Raw genomic sequence first — 13,308 nt, 5'->3', positions numbered from 1 at the left:
CCGCACCCCTATTAATTGGCTGCTTGGGTGGGATATCTTGTGCAATTTACATATCTAGTACAAATGTGTCGAGTGAGATCGGAGAGTGTGAGTGCTCACTGCTTACTTCTGTTGCGAGAGTTCGCTACAGAAAGCAGGTTCCGTTCGCTGACGGGAAGGCAAGGATTCAAGCAGCAGGAGGGTGAGTGGGGGCTCAAGCAGAAGGGGGAGTGGGGGCATCCCTCTGGAGCTCTAGACTCATGACGAGGCTACAGTCAGCAGTGTGGGGAAAAGGCGGAAGGGACATATGGAACAGAGAGTGGGAAAGAGAGGCAGGTCAGGGTTGGGGAGAGCAGAAGGGGCGAGCAAGGAGGAACACAATAAAAGAGGGAGCTAAAGGAGACGCAGTGGGGAGAATTTAGAGTAGAGGTTGAGAGCTTGTGCTTCTGGTTTGGAGCTGTGTTCAAGAACTGAAGCGTGAGATTCTTGTTAACCCATAAATTTTCACAGTTATTGGGAAAATATTTAGTGCAGCTGCATCCCAAGCACAAGTTCTTACTGATTTTGTGCTTTTTTTGAATGTGTATTGAGACAAAAAGAAAATTTAAGCAAGTATTCAATATGGGCACGGCTTATATGGCACTTAGGATTTATTTACTTCACACTTGTATTTTAGCTTGTTTCTGCAAGGTTATGCCTTATTGTAGAGCCATTTCAAATTTGTGGTTAGTTTGAGCATCTGGTAACATATGCATGTGTGACGTGATGCAATGTCATATAGTAACTGCTGCTTTGTACAGAAAAGGAATTGGTTTTCGCTTAGTTTGCCTCTCTCTGTTGCTTTTGGTGTTGTCCTGTTATTCTTTGGGATCATGTTTGGGATGCACAAAATTTTTGCTCTTCCAAGATTTAAGATAAGTTTAATGCACGGACCATTCTGATGCCTGCTTAGAGGCTCCAACCCTCAGCTCATTGTATCAGGTTCTTTTAGTCTCATAGACCTTTCGGTCATTTGAAGACTTTTAATAAACTTCCTTTCTTTCTGCTTGGTACAAATAACATCTTCCTTGGCTAAGGTTTTGTGGGACAGTGTGCCAGTGTGGTGAAATTGTCCAAAAGGGTATTTCAAGTGCAGTGGTCTTCTTCTAAAGGCTCAAAAGACCCAATTGAGTAGCAAAAGAATTGGATGGGAGTTATGGACAAGCACTATCTTTGTTGCATTTTAGGCATATTATGAAAATATCAAATCTCTAGAGGAATAGGGATGCTTAAAATACTTTGGCTTGACCATATCAACTAAAAGGATGAGGCACACGTTTTTAAAGAAATTAATTGATTGGGCTCAAAATGCAGGGGGCTGATGTTGTGATAGAATATCTTGCTGAGATTTTAGATTTGAAAGATCAATTAGCCTGTGCACAATAAATGATATCAGTGAGGACTTCTAGTTGGGTGCAAGTGTGGCTCCTTCGTGTGGTGTAGTTGTCACTTCTTCGAGTTGTTGGTTGGGTTCTTTTGGAGGAGGAGGTAGAGCAAAGATTCAATAGCTTTCCAAATCCCAGAGTTGGATCTGATCGCGTACCTAAAGTACGAAACGTTAGGTACGTTTTAGGGTCGAGTACCTAAAGTACCTAAACTTAAGAAACTTTAGAAACGTATAAATAAATAAATAAATTATATATAATATCTTATTAGTTATTAGTAATTTATAGTAGATACTGAGATGCATCATGCTGCGTGCCATGGCCCATGCACATTGCACTTATTACTAGAACATACATGATACATCATACAATATACAAAATCCAAGGCAAGTACTCAAAACTTTGCTGAGGGCAGGCTGAAAGCACACAGGGATCCAAGATTGACGCATGGGATTGCAGGTTTCATGCGTCGAGCAGCTTGAGGTGTTGGAAATGGCGCCGTACGATGTACGGCCGTCGACCTTGACCCAAGGTACAATTTTTGGGCAAAAGTTCTAAATTTTAAGGCAGGTTTCTAACGTTTCTAAGGTTTCTAAAGTTTCTAACATTTCTAACCTTTAGAAACGCGTATCTATCCAAGCATGCTTTAAATATGAAATGTTTATAACGTTTAAGTTTTTCAGGTACTCTAAACAAATTAGGTTTAATATATTTTTCCCTGCCTTAGAAAACATGCCGCTGTACAATGTATGGCTCTTTTCTGCCCGTTTGTCGACGCCTTCGTTCAGCTGCCATCAGCATATGGCCCATTCGACACGACTGTTGTTATGTTTAGCAGCCAGCCAGAGCTCCTTTGGAGTTCTAGCTACTCAGGCTCTGTGCATCAGCCACAGAGCCAGCAAGAGCCTGTGATACTTTGAAGTTCTAATTTGTAAAAATTTTGCAATTTGCTAAGTATTGTGTACTATGAACTTTCAAGTCTAATTTTGTGGCATGTGCATACAGTGTGCAATGTTTTTTAATGGACCATGGTTAAGGACATGATCTGGACCAACTATCTAGTATCTAGCTGTACGTTGTAACTAATTAGTGGTCACTATAATACTATGTAGTATGTAATGCTACATGTGCATCTACTATTGAATACTTTGACATATCATATAAATCATAATATAGAGATACTATACTGTTTGTACATATGTGACATTCGGGTAAAACATGTATTTCAGTTAGAATAAATTACATTCATAGCTGTCCAAAGTGGAACAACTACTACTCAGAGACCAAAAGCAGTAATAAAGCAGTCTCCAAGAGAATTCACATCCTGGAGATACCGAATGGAAAAAGCGAAAAGCATCCACCAAAAAGTGCTGATAAAATCGAATAGTACAAGCATAATATAATGACCAGAGAGCCCAATAGTAATACCAAGGGAAGAATTGAGCATAGTCTGGGATAGCAACATATCTGCCAAACAACCAGAAGTGCCTGCCAAAAGAAATATTGGGAAAGCGAGCATGAAAAAGAAATCACAAGCAAGAGGACAGGTCCAAAACAAATGTAACACACTCTCCCGCGGATATGAAGTAGGCATGCTGGAAAAGCTATTCGTCTTGCAGCCAATAAAAAACCCACTGGTAAAGCTCCTACCAAACAACGCCATAAAAAGACCCGCTACTTGAAAGGAAGCTTACTGCTCCAGATACATCGAAGACTAGGAGAGCACACCATTTCCATCTTCATCAGTCTCAATGCTTTCACAGCAGTTTTTGTCCTCCATAACATCTCCATAGCTTGAGACATAAAGGCTGAAATATCCCTGGAGGACCAATGCAGCAAAGGTAAATAGAACTGGACAATGGACTGTACTATTCTGAGCCTGACATGAAGAGGCCAAGTAGAAATCTTCCAGTATTCCAGTTTATGTTGAAGTCTTTGGAAGATCCATTTTAGCTGCTGCTTCCTGGTGATATGCCATCCTATGGGATATCCCAAATGCTTGACTACATCTTTGGAATGCACCACCTGACCTGGCCAAAGAATAGAATGCCAGTCACATTGTTTCAGGGGAAGTAATTTAGATTTGTCAAAATTGACATGCAATCCCGCTACCAAACCATACAATGAAAGAGTGGTCATAAGCATGTGAACTTCCCGGGGAGAATTCTATGGCATAAAGAAGGAATCATCAGCATATGCTTGTGCCAAAAAAGATGCAGCCCCAGGGATTTTAAGACCAGTCATCTGTGCTGTGTTTGTAAGATGATCAAGATACATTAAAAGGGGATGGGTCGCAATGGCATAGAAGAGAGCACTAAGAGGGCAGCCCTGTCTAACTGATCGACCCAATGTCCATGACCGAGACAGATGACCCCCAAGAATGCACTGAGAAGTAGAGCCAGAATAAAGCTAGTAAACTGCATTTGCCATCTTTGGACCAAAGCCCAACTTTGTCATGATTTGAGAGATAAAATCCCATTGAACAGTGTCAAATGCCTTAGCAATATCCGCCTGCAATATAAGCACATCTTGATGCGAATACTTAGCATATTCAATTGCAGTCAAGGCATTGGATATATTGTCATGGATTTATCTTCGCGGCACAAACCCATACTGATGAGGATGAAGTCCCGCATCCAGTATCCTGTGAAGCCTATGCACAATCATTTTGGCAATGAGTTTGTAAACTACAGGCATCAAAGTAATAGGTCTCCAATCTGACATATGGTCACACAGATGTTTTTTGGGCACAAGTTTGACTATGCCATGCAAGAGTGCGGCAACTGATTTTCTTGCCAGGCAACATTGATCATTTGCAAGAGGACTTCTGTCAAATCATCCCAAAAAGAAATATAAAATTCCACCGTAAGGCCATCCCAGCCAGGGGACTTGTATTTGCTGAGGTGGAACAATGCATTATCAAGTTCTGTGTCAGTAAAAGGTCTCTCCAAGGTAAGAGCATCATCCATTTCCACTATTCCAGAAACATATTGGAGAAATTCAGTCCTAGCATCAGTCATTTGATTTGATGGGGAACCAGGAGCGGAGAACAATTTCTGGAAATAATTTTGGCATTCATCTTGGAGATCAGAGAAAGAGTGCGTCCAAGAGCCATCTAGCTTCCTTACCCTTAGACATGAGTTTTTCTTTCGAGTAGCATGCAAGCTGTGGAAAAAGGCTTTTGATGAGCAGCCCTTATCCATGAGGGGCTTCATTCTTGCCCTAATCTGCCATTTGTGCAATTTCCTCTGATCATTAACAGTCAATTTAAATTGAGCATGTGAAAGGGAATCCTTTTTTGAATCAGAGAGAGGCCTTAACTGAGAAAATTCAGTCAATTGTTGTGCTGTCCTTTTTGCCCATTTAACCTCATTCCTCCATTCAGTCATATGCCAGTTGCCATACTCCCTAATGACATTCTGCATACGAGAGACAAAACTGTCCCAAGCATAATTCATGTCCTCCTGGGCATGCAAAGGCAAGGGATGAATTGCAAGTCTGATCATTTGCTGGAAATAGTGATGTCGAAAATAAGACTGATTAACATGCAATAATCTACTGGAAAGGGGTGGCAAATCATCCAGAGGCATGCCAAGCTGCAAATTCATCCACAACGGGGCATGATTTGACAAGCCCAATGAGAAATCTATAAGGAGATGAGGGCTAAAATCTGCAAATTGTTGTGGGTAAAACAAATACCATCTGTCAAAGCCTTGCCCCCCCCCCCCCCCCCCCCCCCCCACACACACACACACACACACGCACGCACGCACGCACGCATGCACGTGCACGCACACTTTTTTGTGTGTAAAAGAGATATTTCATTCAAGAAAATGTACATTCATAGTTGTCCAAAGTGGAACAACTACTACTCAAAACTAGAAGTAGTAATAAAAGACTTCCAACTTGGACACACGCGCAACACATGCACACACAAAAAAACTGTTTATAATGTCTTAAGTTTTAGGTTTCTTTAGATACTCAGCCCTTTTGTACCAGATGTTTCTAGCACCAATGCATGTTCCATTGGGTAGTCATTCACGAAATGGACAAGTTTTTTTGTAGCCGTGTATAGCCTTATATTTGGTTCTACTATGCTAGGGGCATACCGCAGCCTTGCTCCCATCCATCTCTACCTCTGCTATGACAGCTGCTGCTTGTTTCTCCTCTTCAAACTCCTCTAGCTCTACCTTTTACATCCAATATACCATATAGATAAATTTATTTTCACGAGCTTACAAGCTTCCATGAGATCGTACCTAAAACAACCAAATTTACTCCAGCTCACCATGTCAGAGATTGTGCAGCTCCTACTCTAGTGGAGCCCAATATCTGTGGGGTGTACACTCATATTTGTAATTCCCCAGTACCATTGTTTCATAGTGAGTAACATGGAGACCAAGCATCATGTGTCATGCTTTTCAGGCTCCCTAGGGTTCCTAGGTTTGCCCAAAGAGTACATGGATATACTACTCTTTATCGGGGGACACTTTTGCATTGTTAAGAGATGCCCCATAATTATTGCCGTGGTCATTATGGGAGACTGTGTACTAAAGGTTGGCTTAGTTGTGGAGGATCTAGAGTTGCTACTATTAAAGATTATATTGGAGACCTTGAGTGGAGGTGAGCTCCTTAAGAGGGTGGAGTGGTTTGAGCTCCTTAAGAGGGTGGAGTGGTTTGAGATGTAGAGAGTTTGGCCGTCTAGCCAAGGTGTATTCTTGTTTTACAAGTAGCAACCCCGGTGGAAGACAAAGCCCGCGGATTTGGCATGAGTGGAGAGGTTCTAAATTCAAGTGCTTGCATGGACAATCCGCAGTTAGCCATCAGTCCCACACTAGATATCTTGCCTGAGTTAGGAGTTGGCCCACTTTAGCTTGACATAGCATCCAAGCGGCCACATACCTCCATCGAGTCAGGGGTTTTGGTTCCACGACCTCAAGCCAACAAGTTACCATGTTGGGCTTATTCGCATCCATGATATTAGTAGCTGAGGTGATTAGAGATGTTGGTACGCTTAGACATGCATACATTTTGTGAGTCTTGGACTTCACATGGATAGATTGTCGTCTTTCTAGTATAGTCTGGAGGCCCCCTTTGTTCCACTCACTTGTCACGATGCAAATGAGGTCATTCAAGGGGATCTCGTACAACTACACACGTACAAGACTTGGTTAGCACCTGGCGAGCTTCTTGTGAAGCTCAATTGTTACAGAGAGCACTATCTACAGATATGAGAGGAGGAGTTCATCGACCGTCTGGCTTCAGGTCTCCTATGGTTTAAGGATCTCGTTTGGGAAATTCAGTGTTTCTTCCCACCAAATAGGGTAAGGGCATTCCTCATGAGGGCTGCATTTGCACTTTATGGGACTTGCAAGAGATTGAGTCAGAGGAGAACTTTAGGTGTCCTGTGTAGGATGAGTCTGAGGCCGCCTCCATTGTCTATTCAGAGATGGATTTGGACCCCTCTCCTGCCTCTTAGTCCATCTGGATTAGAGACGGGTAGCAATTTTCCTTCATGAGGCCGTACAACAAGAGATTGGCTTCTCAAGATATAGAGATTGATTTTTTTTCAGTCAGACAGCATGGACCAGTTGTGCCTAGGGAGATGACGCAGCTGAGACTCAAAGACATAGACATGATAGACCCACCAATGCCTTGATATATGGATGCAGCTTGGGAATCTCTATCCATGTTTGTTGGCCTCAGGACAACCAATTGGGGTGACAGTGGTACTTCTTCGACGGTGAGCTTTTGCGAGGTGACCACAAAGGACCATGCAAGTTGATCAACAACAACGCTTTATCACCGATTTAATCTCTTTTGTCTCTTAGCCACGGCGGCCTCTAGAGGAGCCTTTGTCCGTTGAGACCCTCTTATTCATCCTCCACTGCTTAGTGGATATAGTCCTTAGATAGCATAGAGGATTGCCACAGTGATAGCATGTTGTATATCTATTTGTTTTTTACATCTTTCGGATATAGTATCTGTCTTGGATATGGATGCCCGCTTAGTGGTGCCACCGGCCATTTAAAATTTTTAGTATGTATTCTGTTTTTGAGTCTCATAAAGTCTTTGGTCTTTCGAAGACTTTAATAAACTTTCTTTCTTTCTTTTGTTCAACGTCATATGGTGGATCCACAATGACCCAATGAAGATTCGAATCTTGAGTGTACCAGGGTACCAAATAATGACTTCGAATCACATGTGTTCTCTGGTCCGACACATGATCTTCCTCCAGATTATCAAAACTATCCAGCATGATCTTCCTCCAGATTATCAAACCTATCCAGCATGTTGCCTCTTTTCTTCCTCAATTTCGTAGAGCTGTCCACACCACCAAGTTCCATGAATTAGCAAAAGACTCAACATGCCTCGTCCAAGGACACCTCCCGTGTGTTTGCTTGGAAGTTATTTATCTCCACTCCAATTCATCAGCATGCTTTAAGCAACTGGTGTTGTCCTTCATTTTCACAAAGGTACTTGGATCTTTTGACCATTGCTTAGTGTTGGACATGAGCATTATTATCACCTCTTGGTTTACTTCTTTGAACTCAGGGCTACTCACCAAGATTAACTTCTCAGCCACGTTTTTGTGTTTTATTTCGAAGCTCATCTTCCTTTGAGTGACCCTTCTATTCTCTTGGCTCTCTTTGTCTCTCTGTCTCTATCTTGGTTACATTGAGGATAAGGTATAGTATGAATTTTGTCCCTTTTTGCCCCTAACGGAGGATGGGCTTTTGGACCATCATCTGTCAGGCTCTTTTAGTAGCTGATCATTGGTGTAGGTGAGTTGAATATGTTAGAAGATAGGAGGGGAGGTGGAGAGGTAGGAATTCTTAAAAGAGAGGAGGCGGCGGCTTGGGACGGGCTCAAGTCCATGTGAGAGGACAGGATCCTTGGCATCTAGCTGAGTTTGGTCACTTAGTAGGATCTTTTCTCTTTTCTAGACAGGAGAGACAAGTGGATGTCCGCAATTTTTCTTGAGGCTAGACCGACTCTATGTGGATGAGTGGGCATGTGACAGAGGAGGGATGATAGGCATTGTTCCGGGTACTACCTTCTGTGAGAGTAAGGGAGAGCAGAAAGCAAGACTGTGAGCAAGAGTGAGAGCTGAATAACTGAATAGAAGAATTGAAAGTACAAGTGAGAGTTAGGGGTTTTGTCTAAGTGACAAAACCCTTAACCTATCCACTAACTGTAGTTAGGGATTGGACTGTGGTTAGGGGGGAAAACCTCAATGAGGGAAAAGTACCCCTAACCTACTTATTACACTACATTGGCCGCTGCCTAGAATATAATAATAATTCTAACACCCCCCGCAGTGCTAATGTGGTGTACAAGGTAGTGATCAATCACCAAAAGGAAATAAGTTTAGGGCACTGCGAAATGCCGCAAACTTCTCACGTGGAAGTGCTTTGGTGAAGATGTCTGTAGCATTGTCATGTGTTGACACATAGATTATACCGATCTCCCCTGCATGCAACTTCTCTCTGACATAATGATAATGAACCTCAATGTGCTTCGTGCGAGGATGAAACTCATGATTCTTTGCCACTGCTATAGCACTCTGACTATCGGTGAGAATTGGAGAAGGACCCTCCAATAAGAGATGAAGATCAGCAAACAAACGACGCAACCAAACACATTCAACTGTCGCTGTGAAAGCTGCCCTGTACTCAGCTTCACATGAGGAAGTAGCCACTGTAGATTGCTTCTTGCTGAGCCAAGAAATGCAAGCTTTGCCAAAAAAGAAACAATTACCACTAGTGGGCTGCTTCGTATCATAGTCTCTAGGCCAATCTGAATCACTGTAAGCATGCATCTGCAAGTCACCCCCCCTGGGAAACATCAAGCCATAAAACTTTGTGCCTTGCAAATAACGGAAGATGCGTTTTACAGCCTGCCAATGTGCTGTCTTTGGGCTGTGCATATACCTAGTCACCTGAGATATTGCATACTGAATATCGGGCCTTGTATTGCACAAATAGATGAGGCATCCAATAGCCTGGCTGTAAAGTGTGACATCCATTGATTCACCTGCATCATACATAGTAAGCTTTAGCCCCGGCTCCATGGGAGTGGCTATAGGCTTACAATCATGCATTTTGAACCTATCCAAGAGCTTTTGCACATACTTGGATTGAGACATAACGATGCCACGCTAGTCTTGTATGAATCGGATCCCCAAATAAAAATTTAACATGCCCAAATCTGTCATGTCAAATTCAGCTTTCAACTCAGCTTTGAAATCTGCAATTATTTCGTCATTAGACCCTGTGAGCAGCATGTCATCTACATAAAGAATGATGACCAAAATATCCCCCCCATCCTTCTTGATGTAGAGGGTGCTTTTCGTGGGACTATTATGTAACCCCTTACTTGCGAGGAATGCATCAATCTTGGCATACCATGCACGTAGGGCTTGTTTCAGCCCATATAAAGCTTTGTTCAGCTTGCAAAGGGGTAAGCTGCTATATTTGGCATTATCCCTACTAAAGATGGACACTGGTTTGATGTTCTATGCAGTACAGGTAATTTTCTGCTAATGATTGTAAAATAGAAGATTCGGTGCAGCAGTATATTTTGATATTAGTATCTGTTTCGTACTTTCAGGCACTCAAGTTTTGAATCTTTGTGTCATGCAGGTCAGGTATAATGAATAGGTGTCCAGTATGTGGTCATAATCTGGGTGGCCCCAGCTTCATTGATGATGTTATACATGTAAGCCTCTGCTTTGATGAAGGCACTGGATACCAGACTATGACTGGGGGATTCTTAACAGAAAAGCAAGCATCCTATGGGTGAGTGGAGATGAGATTTTCCTTAGAAGATCCGTTGTTTTTGTTTGACGACTTTGGACTTCTTGCTCTTGTAGTGGGCAGAAAATCCTAATTGCTGTTTAAGTAGCCTTTACCCTTTGTTGGAGGTCGCTTCAAAGCTGCTACATTTTTGTGCAAGCTTAAAGTAGACCTTGTAGAAGGTCCAAATCTGCTTATAGATCATTATGATGAGGTTTTTGGTTTCCCCTGGTCTTGTCGTTGACATGTCCTTGTAATGCTATCTGCCTAGGTGGATGTTCAAGTTAAGCGAATGGGCTCAGTTATCCTCTTATGACGTTGGGCTAAAGGAAGGGCCTAATTCTTCACACATACTGGTAAGATACTTCAAGGTTTCCATTTGTTACTTTCTGATGAGAATATTTTTTGCTAACAGAATATTCTCAACTAGTAAAAGTAAGATATTGTATATGCACCGTGTGTAGAAGACGAAGACCTTAATTTGCTATTTTTAGCATCCCCCACGGCAGCAACAGAGGAGGCAAGGGTTTGACCTGCGTGAACAATAGTACCGTTGACTTCACCACCGTGTGAAAATTACTTACACGGTTCTTGTTTTGATGCCCTGCATGATGTGCCATGGAATGATTATAGGGATATGAATAGCTTCTATTAATATGATCACCAAGGTGTTTTGCGTGCTGTAGCAATCTCTGGAGCTAATAATGAATTGGGCATCTAGTAGTACATTTGATGACTGAAGTATAGATCTTATAGCAAGCCTCCAAGTAGCATCATGGGCTTGCTGGTCATTTCAAACAGTCCTCTTATAGATCCTTTTATTTAGCCTCGTTTAAAGATTTCGTTTGATTAAGGCCTAGCCCCTAAGCTCCTTTGAATAGAGAAGCTATAGTTGGCAATGAACGAAGCATGCTCTGGTTTTTTGCTTGCATTCCCTACTGTTGATTGGGCCTGGGTGCAATTAAAGATGTGCCAATTGTATTTGTTCAAGAGCAACAAAGGTCCTGTCTGGAGACATGAGCTGAAGGGAAGTGGGTGGGCTTCTCGGCTTCTTAATTTATTGGACTGGTGCCTCTTACAAGTCTGTTGTCCACCCTTTAGGTGGCCCCTATCAAACAGCTCGAGCTGTGACATGGATATTCATATGTGGGCTACAAGATCATGAACTGATGTGATTGTGTAGAGAGTACAAGAAAGTCTACACATCTGTCTTAGTCTTAAGATGAGAACCTGAATTCAGAAATGAAATCAAATCAGTACAATACATGAGTTATTGACAATTCAGCTACAAAAATAGACCTCAGATACAAATGCAAAACGTTGTGGAAGATACCAAAACCTATGAGGTAGAATGCTTGCAAAAATCTGGTAAGAATTCAGTGATACTCTGAACAGCAGAAAAGGGCAGTGAAAGAAGATGTTTACCCCCAAGCGTGTGATGTTTACCCCAAAGAAAATACCTGGGAGTAATATGTCACCATATGCCAAGTTCTACAAGTCAATGAGAAGGCAAATATATGAGGCTATGATACAGCTGCAGGATGAAAACACAGCACTGACGCAAGAAGCCAAACAGATGCAATATAAAATGCATGAGATGAATCAGAAAATGGTTGAAATGGAAAAGAAAATGGAGAAAGGGTATGCCAAACTCAATAGCATGGAACAGAAAATGGGACAGCATATGCATGGACAGATTATGCTGAAGGAGAAAGAACAATGCAAAGTCCACCAGAGTCCCCAAAGCAGGACATCATTAATACTATTGATGATCTGGTCAAGAACAAATTGGATGAGTTAACTTCTACAATGAAAGAGCAGCAAGAGGAAAAGGAAAAAGCTCTTAACATTCGAATTGTGGGAATAGAAGAGAGTGCGAATGAGTACAATGCACATATCATCCACCAAATGGCAAGAAGCCTTCCAGGTGGGAAGGAAAGGGGAAAAACCAAGGCCGATAATCGTGAAGTTTCAAGACACTCAATCTTGCCTCAAAGTACCTCACAACAAACATCACTTGAAGGGACAGTTAATCTGGATTAATGAGGACCTTACACAGAGCCAATAATGCCCAAAATCTCAAGGAGTTGGAAAAAATCAGAAAAGCAAAAAAGGAAGGTAAACATGCATACATGAAAGACGGTAAGGCTGTCATTACAGGAAAAATCAAGGAGGGAGGGAAACAAGCATAGGGACTTAGGAGGATGGACTATGGACAAGTCGTCACACTGGAAGGGGATATAGCTGAGACAGACAAGTCGTTACACTGGAAGAGGATATAGCTGAGACAGACATACTTGTAATTTTGGAGACATGGGAGCATGAAGGGAACACACCCCCAGAAATTCATGGATTCATAAAAGCATCAATCTTGAATACAAAAACACACCTAGGGGGACGAGGATTTGGTGGGATAGCATGCTACTTAATAATGGTGTGGGAAAAAACAGTCACGGTTGTAAAGGAAGACCCACACAAACATTACATGTGGCTGGATATCATGGCAACGGAGGAAAATATCAAAATGGCAGCGTGTTATTTTGCACCACCACGATCATCTATCAACAAAAACAATAGCAACATATCCCGAGAAGACCCCTCATGCACTTAGGGGAGGATATAGCCAGGTTTTTAAAGAGAGTACAATTATTCTAGCAGGAGACTTCAATGCATGAACAGGATCAATGCAGGGCATCATAATAACTGAGGAAAGAGACCCAATATGGATGGATAAAATAGAAGAAGATAATGAAGAAAGAGGAGGTTGGAAAAGGACATGAAGTGATGCCGGGGAAATCACTCATATGGGAAGACAAACTTCTCACGTTGTGTGGGTGCTTTGGGCTACAAATATGCAATGGCACAACAAATTTTCAAAACACACGAGGGTACACATGCAAAACAGCTCAAGGTTCGAGTGTAGTTGATTATGTGATCACAAACTCACATGCAAAACACACGATTGAGTACATCAAGATTGAGGATGAGTCTCTCAAGTCAGACAACAGAGCAATGCCTATAGGCATAATGGGAACAAGCAATGCTGTGAAAAAATAGAAAATAATTGCACATCCCAAGTTAAGAATGAACTACAAAAAAGCACATAT

At 42.0% G+C, this 13,308-nt stretch overlaps 1 protein-coding gene across 3 annotated transcripts in view; it reads left to right on the top strand.

The window, feature by feature from the left end:
* LOC147892265 (phosphatidylserine decarboxylase proenzyme 3-like) overlaps positions 1 to 13,308 on the top strand; it is a 176,740-nt gene that overhangs the window by 19,120 nt on the left and 144,312 nt on the right. For all 3 annotated transcript variants that reach the window (XM_087388300.1, XM_087388299.1, XM_087388301.1), the window contains exons 10-11: positions 10,049 to 10,204; positions 10,473 to 10,557. In XM_087388300.1, coding sequence (XP_087244426.1) covers positions 10,049 to 10,204; positions 10,473 to 10,557 — 241 coding nt within the window. The remainder of the gene's footprint in view (positions 1 to 10,048; positions 10,205 to 10,472; positions 10,558 to 13,308) is intronic.

This window comes from Dipteris shenzhenensis, chromosome 17 (assembly GCF_047967505.1).
Source record: "Dipteris shenzhenensis isolate YYH24624 ecotype China chromosome 17, Dip_SZ_1.0, whole genome shotgun sequence".
Lineage (NCBI taxonomy): Eukaryota > Viridiplantae > Streptophyta > Polypodiopsida > Gleicheniales > Dipteridaceae > Dipteris > Dipteris shenzhenensis.
This window is presented reverse-complemented; position numbering and strand designations above follow the sequence as displayed.